This window comes from Necator americanus, chromosome I (assembly GCF_031761385.1).
Source record: "Necator americanus strain Aroian chromosome I, whole genome shotgun sequence".
Lineage (NCBI taxonomy): Eukaryota > Metazoa > Nematoda > Chromadorea > Rhabditida > Ancylostomatidae > Necator > Necator americanus.
Genome location: NC_087371.1, coordinates 35,610,195 through 35,631,763, shown reverse-complemented (window position 1 = coordinate 35,631,763; position 21,569 = coordinate 35,610,195). Strand labels below are relative to the sequence as shown.

The 21,569-nt window shown below is 38.5% G+C and overlaps 3 protein-coding genes across 6 annotated transcripts; 2 read left to right on the top strand and 1 right to left on the bottom strand.

Annotated features, from left to right (window-relative positions):
- Nucleotides 1-1,789: 1,789 nt before the first annotated feature.
- On the top strand, nt 1,790-6,064 carry RB195_007894 (uncharacterized protein; the record flags this gene model as incomplete). Its single annotated transcript, XM_013436707.2, has 5 exons — nt 1,790-1,879; nt 1,962-2,048; nt 4,007-4,139; nt 4,209-4,294; nt 5,954-6,064. 5 exons carry the CDS (start codon nt 1,790-1,792, stop codon nt 6,062-6,064), a joined length of 507 nt encoding a protein of 168 aa, XP_013292161.2.
- A 604-nt stretch (nt 6,065-6,668) lies between these two features.
- On the bottom strand, nt 6,669-19,240 carry RB195_007892 (uncharacterized protein; the record flags this gene model as incomplete). Of its 4 annotated transcripts, XM_064181769.1 has the most annotated exons (16): nt 10,798-10,966; nt 11,118-11,189; nt 14,162-14,317; nt 14,970-15,092; nt 15,147-15,235; nt 16,123-16,199; nt 16,715-16,805; nt 16,868-16,977; nt 17,074-17,179; nt 17,326-17,383; nt 17,439-17,530; nt 18,542-18,659; nt 18,728-18,801; nt 18,884-18,965; nt 19,023-19,092; nt 19,180-19,240. In XM_064181769.1, the coding sequence occupies 16 exons, from the start codon at nt 19,238-19,240 to the stop codon at nt 10,798-10,800; spliced, it is 1,548 nt and encodes a 515-aa protein (XP_064038532.1). The 4 variants fall into 4 exon arrangements, with proteins under 4 accessions (XP_064038534.1, XP_064038535.1, XP_064038532.1 ...); XM_064181771.1 differs by lacking the exons at nt 10,798-10,966; nt 11,118-11,189 and having other exon boundaries at nt 14,158-14,317; XM_064181772.1 differs by lacking the exons at nt 14,162-14,317; nt 14,970-15,092; nt 15,147-15,235; ... (9 more) ...; nt 19,023-19,092; nt 19,180-19,240 and adding exons at nt 6,669-6,896; nt 7,431-7,511; nt 8,335-8,454; nt 8,616-8,758 and having other exon boundaries at nt 10,875-10,966; nt 11,118-11,164.
- RB195_007893 (uncharacterized protein) lies at nt 13,013-13,377 on the top strand (the record flags this gene model as incomplete). The annotated part of the gene is made up of 2 exons (XM_013436709.2): nt 13,013-13,135; nt 13,213-13,377. 2 exons carry the CDS (start codon nt 13,013-13,015, stop codon nt 13,375-13,377), a joined length of 288 nt encoding a protein of 95 aa, XP_013292163.1.
- Nucleotides 19,241-21,569: the final 2,329 nt, after the last annotated feature.

Here is a 21,569-nt window from a genome sequence, read left to right as displayed (position 1 = left end):
ATATATATATATATATTTACACATAATATGTCGCAGTGGAGCCGATTTCTTTTCCAGATTTTCCCTGTCCTTCCCAAAACTCCACTGTTCACTTCTCGCAGCGATTTGTTCCACTTATAACAGTCGCCACTGGAAAGCAAAGCAACCCAAGCGACAATGATTCTGATCCCTGATAAAATTTTCAAATGTTAATATAAAATATCTTGAAAGGAAATTTATATTCGTTGTTTACCGATATCGATACAAAACCGTTTAAAAGTGGGTCATTTACAGATCGCCATTTCGCAGTAAACTTGTTTAGCAGACATCAGACCAAGGTCAACACCACATACATACACTGACACTGACGTCTTCGCAGAAAAGAAAGGAAAAAGTCGAAGGAAATGGAAACAAAGCACAGCTAATTCGAATTGTCCTTGCTTATCTGAACTATCTTGATAAATACCTAATTGGTTTCACTTCCGCGAGAACAGTTCCTTCAGTTCCTAGAAGAGCTGCTAATGAGGAATGGAAAGAATACAGAATAGATCGATAAAATTCAATTTAAAAAAAAAAACTACTGAACTCTTCCTGTTGGAAGAACAAATGCAGGAAAAGAAAAAAAAAGACAAAAGACAAGGAAAAGACTAGGAGAATCTCATGCAAATGCGCCTACTATTTAATTCTTAAAAAGTACATACTACTAAACCTAATCTCATGCAACTACTTCTATTTTTTATTTTTTTCTACGCATTTATGCCTAAAATTTTGCTTATTTATTATCTATTAAATCCTTATGTTTTGGGATTTATTAAAAACCATCCTAGATTGTTAAAATTTGGACATCATCCGAATTGATTGTTCTCTTCTCTTCTGAAAGGAATAGTTAATTTATAGTTCCACCATTTTAAATGACAACCTGTTCTGAACAGCTAATTTCTTCAGGAAAAAATGAAAAAAGAGACAAGGCCGTCTTGGAATTTTCAAGTGTGATAACAAAAACAACTCAAAAATTGAGTCTATTTTCTCCCAAATTTTAAACACCTTAGACAATAAAATTTTGCAAAATGAGTTGTGTAGGTACGGTATTTTTCTTCATTTTTCATTTAACAAGTAATAAATCTCTTTGGAGAAGGGAATTATGTAAGTGTTTCAAAGCCTGAATTGTCAAAAATTGGTCGAGTGAGTAGAAGTGAAGGACGATGACGGTGCTCAAATTTTTTTCAAAATCACATTCTAAGTTGTTCTCCGGGGGAAATTTCTCATTGTTCCGGACATATTTCCAAACTTTTTCCATCACGACGCAGTTGGACAATGTAGGTTTTGTTGTAGAAAGGGAAGATTATGATTAATGTTGACAACCTCACCTTTAATAACTCCGCCCACATTAAAGTAGGGTCGGTCCTCTTCGATGGCATATAAAAGTTCGAGTTAGGAGGAGGAGTTCTCACGGTGCTTCAACAACGGGAAATTTTCAACTCGTTGAACTCTCTGGGGAACAAACACCCACGAATCCACAGTTTGCCCCGAACCGTGGTCGCTCGTTTGTTCCAACTATCGTCACCAGTATTTGTCGAGTGTCAACGGTTCGGTTGGGACCGCCTTCCAAAGAGTATTTAGTCGGCGATACTGCTCCGCCTTCGATCAGATGTTGTTCACAGATCTCATAGTTCAACCTTTCACTTTCCTCTCAGCTGTGTTAATTTATAGATATTATATAATATTCCGGAAAGCTCTGCACTGAAATTTTGCTGCATCCAGCATTCGAATTCAGCCAGATCTTTCCTTGACCTCAGCTAGGTGTTTCAGCATGATTCGACTCCTCGTAGCTGCGTTTCTTGTGTCCTCAGTGGCTTCGGAATGTACGTACAGCGGCGGTGATGTGAGCGCTCGTTGGCAGGTAAATTTTCTGGAGAAATTTTTGTTCGCTCACTGTGATACTGCGCAAAATACTTCATCTAGCAAATTTCATTTTTATTCAGGTGACCGATAATAAATTAACCATCGAATTTGTGAACAAAAAAATTGGAAACAATCAATGGACAGGAATTGGCTTCGGACCTAATATGGTGGGTTTGATTTCTTATTTTGTTTTTCTGAGTTCTTAACGAGACCATAAATAAATGAAATGTTACAGGAATTTTCCATTAACCACAAAGAAACGTCACTTTGCTAAATTTTCTTGGTTTATTTTATTTTTTAGCCAGCACGGTTATGAGGGGTTTTTCTTCTTTGTTTCCCTATCATTTACCCTTCCTAGTGAAACCAATCCGGAAAGAAAAACGAGTAATAGCTATTCTCAATGAAGAATTTGGATACATTACAGCACATCGTTAAACGTAGGACTGAAGATTTTTTTCCTTAAAAAAATTCCGCGAAAGGATAATAGGTCTTCTTTTCAGAAATTTCACGATTTTTTTCAGAAAATCCCCTGAAAGTGTAATAAGTTTTGATACGGATTAAGAAAATTAAAATTAAAGTATGCGTAATTAAAAGTTTACATAATAAAAATACGATTTCCTGCAAATTCCTGGAAATTCATTATGACTCAAAGTTTGCGAATAAAAGTGTTGCTTGAAAGAATCTTCGAAGAAAACAGAAGGTGAAAACCTGTGGGTTCTATTAGATAAAGCCAGTAGTAAGGAAGTGCTGATAAATAAAATAATAATATAAATAGTCACTTGGACTTAATAGAGTTAGTTCTATACTTATTCATAAACCTCTAGTAAACGCTTTTTTTGGCTAATACATTAATTACATCGTCTAACGGTGCCATAACTGCCTCGTTACCCTCATTTCCTCAACCAGAGGCTGCACGGATGGAATGCTAGGAACTCGAATAAGGGCCTGAATGATTGTAAGGAAAAAAAGACGAGGACATTCTTCTCATCCACTATTATTCCGGGGTCAACAAAAGAGTCGCTGAACCTGTTCCACTTTTTCAATGGCACACTTCAAGCTGCAGACTGCTGGAAGTTTTTTTTGAGCTAACCTTTTTTTTTTGAAATAATTGGTAGAAGGAATCTTACTTGTGCACACCTTACTTAACTTACTTAGCAACATATTCATGCTGTAGCTGGTTTGATATTAGCTTGGTTATTTCTCGAGAATGTTCTTCTTCTAAACTAAAACTTCCAAACTGCAGAAAAAAAAATCATTTTTATTTTGGGCCATATTCCTAGCAGAACAAATAGTGCTCTCTTTGGTTTTTTTAAGATTCCTGAACTTAATTTAAAGAAATACTTTAGCAAAAACAATTTACTGTTAGTGCGTCGCCTCTGAAAACAGAACAAAAAATACAAGAGGTGTTTTATAAAAAAAAAAAAAACTGGAAACAGTAATTTCAAGGAATCTCGCTGCAAGTTTTACTGTCGGCTGAATAACAGAAATTCGTAATTTATTTATTTCTTCGCAATTTATGATGCCCCAGTGGCGTCTCAGTTTTTTTCCTCTATTTTAAGAATATATACATTTATACTCATGTATATATATATATATATATATTATTATAATTATTTGGCAAAAGTCTATTTTTGACTAGGGTTCGTAAATATCGCTGACACAGAAATGTTGAACAGCATCTACAGGAATATTAGGAATAATTTTTTTTTTCTGTTTTATAATTTTGTAAGACCTAAGATCCACGAATACACGAATTTTCACGATCTATTGCTACTTTTTAGGAAAGTCTTTTGCAAGTTCTTTATTATTACTGCCGGAGAAAAATGAAAACTTTATTAATTTGAAAAAAAAAGAAGTAGGAAAAAAAGAGAAAAATGGAATTTTGGAAGGAAATTTCGGAAAAAAATTTGGATATAAATAAGTGACTCCTTTTGTTTCGTGGATTTTTGAGCGAATCCACTCGTGGATCATGATGAGCCTCAAACAAGATGTTTTCTACTGAAAAATTTAAGAGCACAATTCTAATAGTCAATAAGCTAATGAAATCAATTTTTATTATTATTTTTATTTTTACTATTATTTTTATTGTTTTTATATTATTCATACTTACATGTCTCTTCTTAAGGAAAATCTTGAAGTTGTTGTCGTCAAAATCGAGGATAACAAACCAGTGCTGGTAACTGGTCACACGTCTGGATATGAAACACCAGCTTTGGATAAGACCGCTAACGTTGCCCCAGAATTGCTCAGCTTTAACAGTAAGTCATGGATGGGGTCGTATTGATCCCAGCGAGATTACCCTGATCCACACAGGACTGCATTTCTAGGTAATCAACTCACTTTCCGATTCACTCGACCATTAGGTGCAAATGGCGAGCGAAATCATAATTTGGAAGAGTGCCAGCAGTGGAACGTGAGTCAACTTATTTTTTTTTATTAATTTTAACTAACCTGCAGCTATAGGTAGTTGTAAATGATAAAATAATTGGAAATATATGTAATATAAAAATATATGTAGCTACCAAGGACAGAGAATCAGGGAAAAATTTAAAAGTATAAGTTACTTATTTAAAAAATACCGCAAAAGAAAAATTGAACAGTGAATAAATTATCCATAAAATACAACATCCATCAAAAGTACAGAAATTTGTGTTGTCAGCCTTGAAATAAAAAAAATATCAAAAAGATCATGTAGTGGGGGCGACGTTCAACCGGGTTACCGCGACGCGTGTGCCGCCTCGCATGCTCTTTTCTCTCTACTCTGCCAGAATTGATCACACATAGCGCTCTTTTCGTTAAGGACATATTAGGGCCGATGGTATTTGCTATTTTCATTTATAGTTCCTGGGTTTCGCAGTTATGTACGCAAAAAAATCCAACTATGAATATCTATGCATGCATTTGTTGGGAGATCCCATAGAATATCCCTAAAATCCAAAGAATAACCGGATATAGACGGGTCAGAACGACATGAAGCCTGGTGTGGTTCGGTAAGCGGCTGCGCTTGTAGCGGCACGTTGGAGATTACGGTTGGAATCCACATGGGACCATCGCAAATTCGAGCGAGGAATAGTGTCAGCAAGGGTCCCTCCTAGATTCTAACAGCTACGCAACGTCGCACCGCTTCGAGCGAGCGCAGCGGCTTACGCGACTGCATCGTGCCTCATGTAGTTTTGAACCTATTAAATTTTTTTCTTTTTTTTGGTCACAGGAATCAAACACATCCAGGATTTCTCTCTTTCGTTAGAATTCATGATAAGAATACAAGAAAAATAAAAAATAATGCGTCTTTTCTCTTTTCCATGACAAGAAATCCGTCTAAAGATGTAGAGAAACGAAATGTGGACGAGTCTTTTAGTTATTTTCTTTTCCTAGGGGAAATCTTCTAACTTTTGAAATGTTTGTTTTTTTTTCAACCTCAGGTATCTTTATATTGTAGGCATTGGAGTTACGGAAGGAATAGTTTACAGAAGTATTGAATTAATTCGTTCATAATTCAATTATTTCACGAATTCTTAAAGGCATCACGCCACGAATGTGGGGTGGTACGGATTTCAGGTGGAGTATTCGCATACGGGATTGCAGATTATGGAGGGGAGGCTGATTCCGTCCATTTCTTCCTAATCCCCGCAAAAAAATGGCCCGGAAGATACGGCTTCGAGCGTTCCGGCGCGCTATTTTCCGCTTCTTATAGTTCGATTGGAGCGCGCCAGCCTCGTGCAAGCGCCGCATCCTCCGGGCCGTTTTTACGGTAATTAGGAAGAAATAGACGGAATCACCACCCTCTCCTTAATCTACGACCTCGTATAGGAACTCCTCACCGGAAATTCGCATCACCCCAGATTCGCTGAGTGATGCCTTTATGAACGTAGAAAATGTTGAAAATATCTCGATTATTTCAAGGATTCTAGGTAGAATTACTACTCTTTTCTGGAATTTTTCGTATTTTCCTCCTTCTTATTCCCAACTAACCCAGTTCTCCTGTATTCACACAAAAATGTTTATAATTAAGTTGAATGCACATGTGAACATCCCATTCCAAACCATATCCTTGCATGATCGATTATTTCAGTTCGTGAAAGAAGGTGTACTGGAGAATGGCGAGATTGGGACGCATACGTCGAAGCCGGTGCCAGTGAAAGTGTGTCCGAAGGAATGCAAAAAGAGCATCATTCACGACTAATTCTATCGTTCATTCGGGTTCCAAGTGTTAATTGCATAACCACCACCTAAACCGGTTTATTTTCCCCGTTATGCAATTGCTAATATGTTCGTCATCGCCTAATTAATCATGCCTTATCCTTGCCTTCACTTCATTTGACATTGACCCCCACCCAGCTGTCACTGTAGATGTAAAGAAAAAGAAGTAAAAAAATGATTATGATATGATATCACACGGCTGGCGTGTTCCTTCCGTGTCCTTGAACAACGGTATGATATGCGGATGACAAGTGAAAAATGAAAAAAAAAGAATGAAATGAAAAAACGGGTGAAAAAACTACGTATTTCTTGCATCTGACAAGGTCATCGTTGAGAACCAGAATCGGTTGCAGTCAGATCGTGCAAGAACGTAAATGTGTGTATGTGGATGAATATCATTCTAGGGATAAAAGTGCTAACAAAAGAACAACTGGGAAATCAACACAAATAAATAAATAAATAAATAAATACATTCACTCATTTATGTAGTTTGAATTCACCAACAAGCATGACGTAAAATTACGTTTAAGTTATTTTTTTCATTGCGCTTCTTGTTTTCATGGTATTAAGCTGCCAGTTCCAATGAGTTAGATCGGATTTCTGTCCGATTCTACCTCTTCTTCTTCTTCTTCTTCCTCTTGCTCTTCCTCTTCCTCCTCCTCCTCCTCCTGTTCTTCTTCTTCTTCTTCTTCCTCTTCTTCTTGTTCTTGTTCTTCTTCCTTTTTCTCTTCCTCCTCCTCCTTCTCCTCCTCCTCCTCCTGTTCCTCTTCTTCTTCGGTATTAATATCCAGTATAGTACTATTTATTAGTATTTGCTGAATTATATTATTTGATTTATTTATTAATCGTCCAATTTGTTTCTTCAACTCTGTTTATTATAACTACTTTTCCAACTAACTAACTAACTACTACTGCTATGAGCGGCCAGACCTAGAAAGACCATGAATGGAGACGTAGCGAAGAAGAAATCTGGAGAAAAAAAAACAGGAAAAATCTAGAATTAGAATTGTAGATTGGAGGATCAGCAGTGGTTCCGCTCATCTCTCCCTGATCGTCGTAAGAAACGGTGTGGAAGACGAGACTTTTTTTAACTGTGATCGGTCGATGATCAGTGATGTATTCTCTCTTTTCACCTACCTATTCAAGCAAAATATTAAGGTGTTCTGGAAGTATCTGCCGAAATACGGTAAAATTTCAAAACAACACAACTTTTTAATGAATACACTGCTAAGGGGACCGGAACGTGTGGAAAGAGGAGCGTTTTAACGTACCTCGAAATAAGCAAAGTGGATTTTTCTAAGATCCGCGGGGGCCATTTCTTACGATGATTAGGGAGGAATGAGTGAAACCGCCTCAATTCTCTCTTCTTCCTCCTCCTCATTCTCTTCGTCGTCTTCCTCCTTCTCCTCCTCGTCCTCCTCTTCTTCCCCCTATTCTTCTCGTTAGATCCCGCAATCTGCAACCCCACCTCTAGCTTCTGCTGCGGACCTCAGAACGTCAGATTCGTGCTACGCTACCATTAAATTCTGTAATCGATCGTAAAAATGCAATTTATGGAATTTCCCTTCTATATGCTGTTGCAGTGTTTATATCGTGGAACGGTGCGGTAGTTCCCATTTGAACCATTAACACCAATATTGTTGAAGGTAACCTTCCAAAAGGAATACACTTAGCGAACAAACATTCAAATATCACCGTTGGAAAATCCAATCCATAGTTTCCCTGCACTGCAAGAATGTAAAAGAAGTGTTAATGAAATCTGAAATTCCAGCTGTAAAAACTTAGAAGATCTGAGTCAAAACATAGAGACTCAACCCTCATTTTACTTTACATTCATTCTTAATCACAAGGTTACCTCATCGGGAAAATTTGCTCATTAGAAGCTAAATGTACACATATATACTAGGTTGATAAGAAAGTCTTGTCAGTTTTGTTATTTTACTTCTTAATTTTACATCCAGTATACAATGAAAATCAATCAACAATATAATCACCATTGTTAGTCACTATAGAGCTCTTCCTATTAAGGAAGTAAGCGATCCCCTTATCCCAGAACTGAGGAGGCTGGAAGTTGAAGAACCTAACTTCATCAATCTTGGCGAAAGATTTCTTAGCCAGGAAAGCTTTAAGGAAACGTAATAAATGAGAGGGCTATGTCAGGAGAAGAGGAGTACTTTGTCTCAGGCTAGCTCTCCAATTTTTGACTGGTCTTCTACATGGGGTCTGACGTTATCATTAAGGAGATGCACCAACGCTTGCGTCGGCCGCTTTCTCGAACAGGTTCCGTGAGGTTCTGGAGTTGAGTGGCGTAAATGACAGAGGTAACGGTGTCCTTGCAGAAGCGGCTCGTAGGACATTATTCGCTTCGAATACCTAAAGCAACAGAGCAGGGCCTTCTTAGGGTCCACGTCCAATTTTGAGTGGGCTGGCGGGTCTCTGCGTAGAGGAACACGGATTCTTCCACAGTGTGGGGGGAGGGTCCAGACTAGAGCTTCTCTTCAAAGATGTTGTGTCCCCTTGAGAAGCGAGCGAACCAGCGGTGGGCAGTACTGATGATAATAGTGCTGTCCTCCAACGCGCTGTTGATATTGGAGACTGACTTGGCGTCGCTCCACTGTCACGGTGCCATTCATCGAAGATGATGGCTCAAAGTTGCTCCTGTGAAATTGGCTTCGTGCTTGAAGTTAAAGGCATCACCCCACGAATCTGAAGTGGTGCAGATTTTAGGTGGAGTATTCTTATAAGGGATATTAGATTATGGGGCGGAGGGTGATGTCGTCCTTTTCTTCCTAATTGCCGTAAAAAACGGCCCGGAAGATGCGGCGCCACACAAGGCTGGCGCTCCAGTCGAACTCCTTGTAGAAAATAGTGCGCCAGAACGCTTGAAGCTGTAGCTTCCTGGCCGTTTTTTTACGGCAATTAGGAAGGAATCGACGGAATCATCCCCTTTCCATAATCTACGATCCCGTGTACGATTACTCCACCTGAAATCCGTAGCACCTCAGATTCGTGGAGTGATGTCTTTAAGGAAGGACACCCGGCTATACATACTTTTTGCGGAGAAGCTTCCAGAATTCTCTACAACTATCCCATAATATATGATGGATATAGATAAAGGATCGAAAGCTCTGGATGTTTCAAAGACCCTGACAAAGCTTTCTTATCAACCTTATATAAACATTGAACAAAAAAGGGAAAGGAAAAGAGGAAAAATGGTTTCATTCGAGCCTGATGTCGATGCGGAGTATTTATGGCAGTACTGAGGAATTACAATAGAACTTCAGTTCGTCCAGTCCAGCCCACTCGGAGCTTACGGACAAATCCAGAAGCACACCTCTCGTCCGATGTCAATGATGGTGAGTTTTCTAGATAGTGGTCATTTCAAAATGAGGACCATTCGAACTTTTTCAGGTATGCCCTCAACAATGTCGACAATTGTTCGATAATCGAAATGTGTACAATAATCCCGTCCCACAACAGGCAATATATAATAACCGTCAGAGCGCACGATACGATGGATTGTACGGATACGGGCGGTGAAGAAGCAGGAACAACAGCTTATCATTTCTTTACCTTGTAGCACCTGTACCATTACTGTTGAATGTACTAATATATTGTTTCATTGCGGAGATGTATTTATGTAAGAGGTATACGTATACGGTACGAAAGCGCCCGAGCACAGTTCTGCAAGTCCTGTGGTGCATCTCACGCACCTGCTATACTTAGAGTCTGCGTGGTAGGACCATCGTTGAAGTCTACTGCCATTGGGCTGCAAGTCAGCCATTATGTGCGCTACAGAAATAGGTTCGCTAACATTTGTAAGCCATTAGAACTGAATTCGTTTCGAATGCAACTCCTTCCGCTACACATTGTACCATAGGTGGAGTAGTTTTGGGCAAAATGTGTGAATTGATCGATTTTCGTCTACAGGTACGTAGTTTTCTAATTCAAGAGCGGGAGTAGCGCAGTCGGTAAGAGATTCCACTGTCTGCATGATCGATCGGAGGTTCGAATCCGCCCTAGTGCTCACCAAGCCTTTCATCCCTCCGGTGTCGATAAATTGGTACCAGACTTGTCCGTGAGGATAAAAACACTGACTTGACCCGTCGGCTAGTCCCGCAAGCCATTGTATGGGTCAGTTACACGTTCACGTAAACCTCAAACGATTCTGAATTGAAGTGAACGTCGTGGCGCATCTGAAGCGGATTGATTAGCGCCTGACACTTCATCCTTTATCGATTATAATTCTCCAAATAACAAAGGCAACAAGGACAAACACTACAACGAACCCAAATCATCTCAAATGATGCAGGAATTTTCTTGCAGTAATCCTCGACGCATTGGAAGCAGGGTATTAAAGGCATCACCCCACGAATCTGAGGTGGTACTGATTTCAGGTGAAGTATTCTTATACGAGTTAGTAGATTATGGAGAGAGTGTGATTCCGTCCATTTCTTCCTAATTGCCGTAAAAAACGGTCCGGAAGAAGCGGCGCGTGCACCGGGCTGGCGCGCTCCAATCGAACTCCTTGCAGAAAATAACAAATATTTCATTATCGAACTTTTATAGCCCCATAACAGGTACTTGGGCAAGCATGGCGTGAAAAATGAAATTTTAGAATAATTTGCATCCATAATCTCCGAAAAAAAATCCTATTCCATTTCAGCGCAAACTGTTTAACTTTTATTTGTCAACAAATACTATATGACCAGTAGTTCATTTCGGCTCCACTGTATTTGTATCACATTCATCTTTTTTTGTCGGCCCTGATAGCGTAACGTAGGTGGATTCACCCCGTACAACCGCACCAGTAATCACAACAGTTTGAACAGCTGTTCCTGGACATTCATATTTTGCTTGTAGAAGAACTTTTTCCATAATTGACCTGAAATATGTGGTAGCATTTTTAAATGCATTTTATAATTTTACAATTTTTTATTTCTCTCTATTAGTTCTTTAATTTCTAATTTCCTTTAATTTTATAATTTTATAACTTATTTTGTTTTATATATTAAATTTTCGCTCTTACACCGAACCTTAATGCTCGAGCACCGGTTTTTCGTTGAACAGCTTGTCGTGCCATTTCGTGTACAGCTCCATGGGTGAATCTAGATTATTAATAGAAAAAATTTTATAAATTTTATAAATTTTAGTTACTTTTGCTTTTGAGATCCATAAATTTCAAGAACTTTCGCTCATAACAACAATAAGAAGGAAAAAGTCTCTTAATCTGCCTCGAATCCACGTTAACGATCTCTTACTGGAATTCGGATTCGTTGAGGTTCATGAACGGATGTGTGCAGCCTCAGAGCTTGCCCAGAAATGTATTAACGCAATGTTTTTTATCCTTCGAAACATATTTAGTACCGAATTATCGACCCTGAAGGGGCAAAAGGCTTGGTTGGCACTAAGGCGGTTTCGAACCATCCGACCAGTGAAGTCACTGCCTGATCTCTAGTCGAGTTCATGCGTTCTGTCGGCATCGGTTTTTAACATATGAATAGGGTCACTGATGGAACGAAAGGGTGGAACAAGAGGAGGGATCGGGATTTTTTTTCAGCTCATTTTCTTTGCCGCTTTGTCATCTAGTGAATATTCTAGAAACTCGTCTCAGACAGTTATGTCCGTCACTGCACTGCATCAGAACTACCGTGTCGGGAAGAAATGCTCAATTCAATCTCTCTCTTTGGTTGAAACCCTCTTTCGTCTTGCAATCTTACATGCGGTTTCTATTAGCGGAGCGAGAGATGCTTGCAAACGCTCATGCTGCAAGAACAGTGAAAGATCTGTTGCAAATAAGTCTTTCAATTGTGTGGGTGTAGCGCAATCGGTTAGAGGTTCCGCTGTCTGCACGATCGATAGAAGGTTCAAATCCGCCCTAGTGCTCTCAAAGCCTTTCATCGCTTCGTGTTGATAAATTGGTACCAGAACTGTCTGAGAGGATAAAAACACTGACTTGACCCGTCGGCTAGCCCCAGCAAGTCATTGTGTGGGCCAGTTACACGTTCGTAAACCTCAAACGATTCTGAATTGAAGTGAGCCTGGTGGCGCATCCGAAGCGGATCGATTAACGCCAGGCACTTTATCCTTTATCCTTCCTAGGTCGCTTAATGACTTCCTCTCAAACGTGAGGTAAAGGAAGAGGAGACAAAAAAGTTAAAAGATAAAGTGTACGGCTCCATTGACTCCTTTGGGTCTGCGCCGACTCGTTCGACTTCAATTCATGATCGCTTCACACCTATAACCTCATGTACAGCCTAAGCAATAACTTCCAGAGACTAGCCCATGTACGCCGCCAGTGTTTCTGTCCTCTCAGGGAAATCCGGCACCAATTTATCGATCCAGAGAAGATGAGAGGTCTTGGTTTTTTTTTCTGCAGTTACGTCCAACCATCGACTATAGTCGGGTCACAACGACAAGAAGCACGGACATTTGCGCTCGAAGCTGAGCGGTGGAGCGTAGCGGTTGGGATCGCGTAAGGACACTCACTGCCGCCACTCACCTCTGCAGTTCGCCATGATCCCACCTCGATTCCAACCGCTGTCTCGACCGTACCGCTTCAGAGTGCGGTCATTTGCGTAACGGTCCGTGCTTCATGTCGTTTTGACCCAACTATACACCTGTGGTCGTGCAGCTGAAACCCTTACTTTAGCCACGCCACATTCAATCCGCAACAAAATTAGACAAATATATTATTCACCATTTTATGATATGATTGTTCTATGACTTGGTTAAAGCAGAATAATAATTTTGTACATCAGAAAATACATACGATTCATTATCGTTAATTAATAAGATTTTAATTAAGTCATTTTGGCGCATTAATCAGCGTATATATACGGGTTCTCTGACGAATTTCTCATTATTTCCTAACACTATGAAGCTGCTCCTGGTGATTTCGATTTTATTTTCTCTCATCGTTACCGGGGAAATGTTAATGCCGTTTCTCAAAAATATTGGTAACTACTGCAATGTCATATGTATTCATACCGTAGCAAAACATCTCGGTAGAGTACATCCAGCATGTCCGAAAGACGGTGAGAGAAGAGAAAAAGTAAGTTTACTCTTGTTCTATGTATGTACATAGCAACAACTTACAATGCATCACCCCCGTTAATACGCTGATTTTAGTGTCTCGAGAAATTTTGCAAGGATATTTCTCAATTATTTAAAAAGAAGAATTTGAAGTGCAATGTTTGTCCTATCGTTATGAAGGAAATCAAAGAGAAAAGTAATGAGGAACTCAAAGAAATGATCGTTAACAATGATTGTACTCATTTATTTCCTACTGCATGAAAAAAAAATCCACAAAACAATTCCTTGATATGTTTTCAAGAGAAATCTAATAAATTCTACAGCATTATGAGATACTACTCGTTCACTGTAATAGTAATTAATAGTAGAGTATTGAAAAAGTATCGCATTATCGCAAATATTAATAAACTTATCAGATGGTGCTCAAAAGTAAACGCTAGCGGTTTTCTGCAAGATCAGATATAGAAAAAAATTTTGAAAAGAAAAAAAAAACAATATTACAACATAGTTATTTGTATTTTTATTTCCTGTTGTTAAGTATAAGGATAAGGATAAAGTGTCTATGGCGTTAATCAGCGTTCCGCTTGGGACCAGCGCCACCACGTTCGAATTCAGGATTGAGAATCGTTTGAGGTCTAGCAGCGTGTAACTGGCCTTTACAATGACTTTCGGGGGCTAGCCGATGGGTCAAGTCAGTGTTTTATCCTCCCACGCAAGTCAGGTATCAATTTATCCGGACTCCGGAGCGGTGAAAGGCTTGGTGAGCACTGGGACGGATTCGAACCTTTTGGATTCTGATCGATCGTGCAAGTGGCGGAACCTCTTACCGACTGCGCTACACCCGCCTCAGGGGATTTACGCGCCAGAGATTTATCTTTTAGTTCCTCCCATGTATAGGAACTGTAACCATACATTTTTCACAAGAAAAAGTTCGGAAAACTAATCGTTTCTCATTTTAATATCAATCTAATTTGTTAATAAAACAAAATTTCAATGTGTTCGGAAGAATCCACGATCAAAAAGCCTTATTGTGGCGGGAATCTACCTTAATTGTATGTGATCCATGGCAAAAAGCTGTTGTGCTTGAGAGATCAAATTATTCCCAGGTTCTTGTAGAACTCGAGTCAACATTTCTTCGTCTAGCGAATGAAATGGTACGAGAATCGGGAATCTTCCTACTAGCTCCGGGATCATACCGTATCTGAAAAAAAACAACGAAAAATGAAAAAATGAATGATGAAAATGGTAATTAACTAAAATATATTGTTGAGGTACTAGAACAAAAAGATAGTAGGATTTATTGTCGTCTACTGTATGTTTGAGTAAAAGTGTACAGTCCGGTAAGGACGTCATGAAATACGGTGCAGTTGCGTACGCGGTTGCGCTCGAAGCGGCGCGAGTCGAACGTCGCGGTTGTGGAATAGTGGTGGGACCATCGCAACGTGGAGCAAAGTCAGTGCTTTTATCTTCCCAGAAACTCGTCGCGCTCTTCCGATAAAATCTCTGGCGTATCAATCCGCTGGGGCGGGTGTAGTGTAGCGGTTAGAGGTCCCGCTGCGTCGTGGTGGGACCATCGCGACGTGGACCACCGCATCGTTTCGAGCGCGACGAGGTTCTGGGAGGATTCGCGTTTTTTAAAGGCATCACCTCACGAATCTGAGGTGGCGCGGATTTCAGGTGGAGTATTCGTGTACGGGACCGTAGATTACGGAGAGGTGGGTGATCGCTTACGTAACTGCACCGGGGTTCATGCAACGTTTTTACCTTACCGTAAATGGTTACGATACCTAAAGCGATATTTGCGGAAAAGATTAAATCCTAAATAAAAATTAAATCTCGCAAAATCTACGTACTTCATTAGATCTGACTGATCCATTAACTGTAGCAGTTCACTTCGCTTTTGACCAGCAACTGTCGCATCACCCGAGGAGAGATCCTCAGCCACACTTGCATAGTTTGCTCCAAATCCAAGCACTCTAGGAATACGTTTAGGTAGCATAGCTGCATTACGGATCATGAATAATTCTCACCGTTTATCAATTCGTCGAGCTACAATCTGTTCCACGTTCGAGAATGCACCGGACGCGACAAAAAGAATGTTTGTGGTGTCCACATCAACCTACAATTTTTTTTCCCTTTGCACTTTTTATTTTGAAGAGTCAAAATGTTGACATATCTTCTTAGTGTTGTTAATTCGTTTAGAAAAGGAACATTGAAATGAATTTCCAGGAATTTTGTGAAATACAAGTGGGTCGATGATGATAGATAGGCCATAAATGGGTCTATGAATGATTCTGCTATAAAGGATAGGGATAACGGATAAAGTACTGGCGTTAATCAATCCACTTGGGACCCGTACCACCACGTTCACTTCAATTCCGAATTGCTTGAAGTTCACGAACTCGTAACTGAGCTATAGAATGACTTGCGGGGCTAGCCGATGGGTCAAGTCAGTGTTTTTCGCCTCCCAGACAAGTTTGGTACCAATTTATCGACCCCGGAGAGATGAAAGGCTTGGTGAGCACTAGGGCGGATTCGAACCTCCGATCGATCGTGTAGGCAGCGGAACCTTTCACCTACTGCGCTACACCCGCCCTTCAATAAAAGAAATATTGAGATTAATTTCCAGGAATTTTGTGATAAAAATGTGTCGATGATGAAAGGTTCACAAATTGGTCCATGAATGATTCTACTATACAAATAAATATTGTAAGTTTGCTTTAAAGAGAGCAATTTTAACTTAAAGAAAAATAGACGCTTTGTTACTTACCGTTGCTTACTTTGTTCGCGGATTAACATAGGTTCTTCGATCGATTCTTCAGATTTTTTCTTTTCTATTTCTTTCTTATTATTTTCTTATTATTTTTATTTCCTATTCTTATTTATTTCTTTCTTTTTTTCGAATTTCGATTCTTCAAAGAATAGAAACTTTGCGCATTTTCACTTCATCAAACCATTATTCCGTGAGTTTTTGAAACAATTCTCCTCTAGAGCGCTGATCCTAACCTTATTTCCCATATGTCCAGGAAGTTTCACCTTTGCAACTGTTCCCTCGACCAGCTTCAGTAACGCTTGTTGTACACCTAAATATTGTGTAATGAGTGCGATACGGTACGACTTTGCAGTGTGATTTCTGGAAATTTCCCATTTTTTCATGTACACCTATATTTCCTTCATGTACATGTATATGGGCTTATCTAAAACATAATTGTTTTGAATTGAAAAAAAACGAGAGAAAAAAGTGAGAAAAAGAAGAAGTAAAAGATGAAATATACAGTACGATACGGTTCTAATTCGAAATAATCATATTTATTTTTTCAGCTTTTTTTCCTATTTTTTCGGGACCCTACGAAATTTTCTCACCTGCACCACCTTATTGTGCGCGGAAAAATTGATTAAAATCGTAGAGAAAATAAAAAAATCAATCGAATAAATCGCAAAAATAGCAATAAATAATAAATCATAGAGTATGTTGAGGTCTTGGATCTAGTTTTTTCTCTTCACAACAATTAAAATATTTTTGTGCTTTAACCATTTTTTTTTCGAGGATTTATGGGATTTTTGTGATCATTCAAGAGTTAAAACGCGATTCGCGTACCTCTACCGCTCACATCACGATTCCCCACCGAATGTATTGGATCGCTGGATGATCGTATTTTATCGAACTCATCCAGAAATACGATTCCATGCTGTAAACGAACGCAGACACTGTTTTCAATATTTTTCTGGGATGTTTTCTATTATTATTTACTTGCGTTCGCTCAACGTTTCCATGTGCATTCAGGAGTAGCTTCTGGATTACTGCTTCCACATCTTCACCTACGTATCCGGCCTGTGTTAATGTAGTGCAATCACACATTGCTGAAAAAAGTCATTCCATTTTTTTCATCTCACAGCTCCGTAGAATCGTATGAGGAGTACTAAGCGGCACAAGAAATCCATGATCTCGTCACATACCTATGGGGACGTCCAGAAGTCGTGCAAGACATTGTGTTAGGTAAGTTTTTCCGCTTCCAGAAGGCCCGAGTAGTAGTATATTAGATTTTTCCATGGTAAGAGGCACCTATGATATGAATAGTACTTTTTTAAATTGAAGTATTATTAATGATTTTATATTTTATATTGTACACATTTATATATTTATGTCAATAATCTAATTTTATCTTTATTTTATTTATTCTTGATCTTGTGAATAGCGACTGCTCTAACCTCTTCTTTCAACCGTTCATAGGTTGTTTTCCGTTTTGGAGGAGGAGGTGTTTCCGAACTAAAATGAAAAAAATATTTTAAAAATATTTCACTAATCACAACAATGGAAATACCTGTAATATTCGTCATATTCCTCTCCATCAGTAGAAGATTTCTTTTTGTCAGAGTTAATTGAAGATTCAATCACATTTTTAATGAACTCCTGCTGAAAGCAAGAAAAATAAAGGAAATGTAATTACATTATTTTCTTTGGTTAGATTTCATCTCTTTCTCCCTTTTCCTTTTTATGAGATCGCTCTGAATCTTTCACGTTTGTCGTTTATATTCTAAGGATTTGAAGGGAAAGTTCGAAAAGAGAAATATTCGGTGTTCCCTCTTGCATTTCTGCAGTCCGTACCTAGTTAGTAACTGCCAAAGTAAAAACAATAAATGTTGTCCAAAAAACAAAGAATCAGATGGATCTTAGATCAATTCGCCTAACTAAGCAACTCCTTACACCTATTGGCCTATTTTCAAAAACGTTTTCTGGCAAAATGAAATTTCGAAAGTGAAGAATTTGGACTAGTTTCTTCGCTGTGTTTGATAAGTTTTCTCATCAGAGAATTTCCCTGTTAAGCAATCTTATGTCTCTAGATTTCTAAGGTCTGCTTACGCCTTTGAAGTGATTCCTGGAAACCAACCAGCAGTGACTAACTCAAACCTCTTTTTGATTTTAATCATGACTCATTATTAGGATAAAATCACTGCGTATCTATCCACTTGAAATGCGCCTACGCCTTCTATTGCTATTCGTAATAGTTGAGGTTTTGGAACGGGTGTCTAACCTCTACGGTGACTTCCGGATCTCAGCCGATGATCACGTCAAGTTTTTTATCCTTCCAGACTGGTTATCGACCCCAGAGGGATGAAACGCTTGGTTGGCACTAGAGCGGTTTCGAACCATCGATCGTGTGGCTACTACGGACCTTCAGCCTACTGCGTCACACCTTACTCATTCTTATTATTCACTATTATTTTTGATTATCTAGGTGATGTATCTACCATTATCCTGCGTCACCTTTGCCTCTCTTAACCAACCCATAGATGAACCCATAGAGGCTATTTCTCCAGGATGCTTTCGATTAATTAAATTCCATCCATTCGAGTCGTTTCATCTTTATAAGCCTTTTTTCAAAAAGATATTCAGAGTCAGCAATGAAACTGCTGTTAAACCCACATTTTTTATCTCGGTGTTGTTTTCTAAACGTTTGTAATGTTGATAAACGCCGACAGCTAATGTTCGCTTTGCTAACTCTTGACCGATGACGTACTTGTCCAAATAATCCACAATTTCTCTAAATATTTAAAATTTTGATAAAAATTAATGGAAGTTCTCTTCTTCATCAGATGATCAAAAGCCAACTTTGGATATGGGACTTGAAATTTGTGTTTATCCACGTCTTCTTTTCCAAAAGAAGGTAACAAGGCCACTTGACTCTGTAAATCAGCCAGTAATTAGTCAATAATAATCAATAATTGATTTTTCTTCAAAATATTCTCGCAAAGGAACTTCAACTACTTCGTCAGCTTCAAAATCTCGTAACGGTCGCCTTTCTATATGATCCCAATATGGTTTCCTACTTCTTCGATTTGCTTGTCTTCTGAAAAAAATAGGATCATTGATTGATTCCTGTGGGTTGTGAACTTCGAAGCCCCACCTCATCACCATGTCCGCAGTTGCTTTGATATGCATAGGTGGTTTTGAGACTAGCATTGCTTGAGAAAATCCTAGAAATTTCCACGTGAATTTTCTTGGAAACACTGGAATCTTTGAAAATTCTAAGCCTAAAGAAACCCTATAACCTCAAAACTTACGTTTTCGACAACGTAAAAGGTATCTTGGCGAGATTCGCGTTTGTCTGGATATCAGAAACATTTTTTACACGAGTGACTGTCAGTGAGGTTAGTAGAATAAATGAGTGATCTCATCTGTTTTCGCTGTTTTTATACAGTATTCGATAAGCTTGATTGGATCATCCCTCTCTAGTATCATTTTCAGGATTTTCGCTAAGCGTAGGCCATTCAATGTTAAGCATCCCGAATTGTCGTGGATTCACAAGAGAAAAGCACCATTGAGACGACTTGTGGTTAGGATACGGAAATTTCAGTCCGGACTACCGTAATGCTCAGTACTGATACCACTTACAGGATTAGTGAAGTTCTAGTAACCCGACATATGTATCCCCTTAAGGCCTGTCCCGCTTAATACTTATTTTATTATTACTTATTATTATTAATTTTATTACTTATTTTGTATTTTTGGACAAAACGCTTTTTTTCTTCTTATCTTTCGAATTATGTAAATATTTAATAAAATTATCACTGCTTAAAAATTCACTAAAAATTCAGATGATAAAAGTAAATGATAAATGCTAAAAAAATCGTGCAAAAGGGCCCTTTTGCCTCTAATCTTTCAGTTCTTTGTGGTGGATGTTGGTTTTAGTAAAAAAAAATTAAATATAATAAAATCTTGTGTATTTGTGTGATCTAACAGGGGCATATCCAAATATGTGCGAGAATAACATCCGATACATTCTAAATTCTAAGAAAAAATAGAAAAAACATTGACTAGACGAGTCTACAGGTTCGTTGAGACTAAAGGTATTGTTTTTTTTGGAGAACCCTTTTTTAAAAAAGGGGAAAAAACAAAAAAATTTTTTTTTTAAAAAAAAAAATTAAAAAAAAAAAAAAAAAAATTTTAAAATTTTTTTTTTTTTTTTTAAAAAAAATAAAAAAAATAAAAAAAAAAAAAAAAAAAAAAAATTTTTTTTTTATTGTGTCTACAAGGCTGCAACGGTTGTCATGAGTCCAGACACAGATCCTTGCTATTTCTAGCGGACTCAGGAGTGTTTTTTTTTCTCGGAAGAATTCTTAGCGAATTCAAGTACAATTTTTCTTTGAGTAGGTCTAAGCAAAACGTCAAATAGTAGTAGTATAATATACAATATAGTAGTCAAGTAATAGAGATAATACTTTTAAAATGCTTTATTTTTGTGCATTAGAATTTAGAAGTACTAGAAGATTTCGAATTTATAATCCTCAAAATCCCTTCTTATGGCAAGCAGCTGAATCCCCGTTTAAGGATTTGGTCGATTATTAGGGATAGGATTTCATTGTGACGTCGTCGATGTGACGCCACATTGGCGCAATCACCGACACATAAATCACCGTACAATCGACACCTGTTCCGGATGGCTTAATTTGTGTTCCAACGATGGTATGATTTTGAATAGATCATTTTCTGGATCAATTATTTGCTGTGGATGTAATAAGCCGTGCCTGAATTCGCTGCCAGAATTCTTTAGAATACTACAATTCATCGAATGTGAAAATCTACGACAAGCACTCTGCTGATCACCATTCCAGAGAAAACGAGCGAAAATTGAGCCGCTTTTTAGTAATAAACAAAAAAAATCTCTCTTTCTAAATATCCATTACGGTATTGTAAAAGTAGCTTCACGATGAAAAAACTAAACGAGATCCTTGTGAGTTCTGGAAGAGTAAAGATTTTTCCTTCCATTTCTAGTTCGCCTCTCTTTCAGATCTGGAAAAATCCCGCTGAAAATCCCTGAAGAATTTTTCCATCGTCCACGAAAACCACGAGGAAACGAGTTGTGTGCAAGCATGACTCGTCTTTGGATTCTGATGGAAGTGGTATCGTCCTTGGAAACCCACTGAAAAAAAAAATCCATTGAAGAATTCCCCTGAAAACCCCTAAAGAATTTTCCCGTCATCCACGAAAACCTCAAGGAAATATTCTTCAGATACGCTACGATGCAATTAGAAAGCCATTCAATTCGATCGGCGATCATCAATGCCAATCTAAGAGTCATCTGCTGAACCCACAATGAGTGAATGTCGGCAGATGTTCGAGAATCACCATCCAGTTATCCAAGCGATCAATAAAATCCCCTACATCGCCAATCGATCCCCGTAGAGAAGAAGTCACCAATTCAAACGAGCAAATTCGCCCGATTTCTTCCCCAAATGGCCTTATTTCCATTGTGCACTGACTGCTATGTTCTGGATTTGTTATGGATTTTGTTCTCGAACGCACTATGTAGCTCGAAAACAAGAGATTTCGTTCTGGAAAAATCCTGATCGTTGCACAATTAGTCAGACGTCGAGAACTGGAGGCGTAATTCTTTTAAAAAATATGATAAAATAGAAATGGTGGCTGCGGCCATAAAATCAGAAAAAGAAGA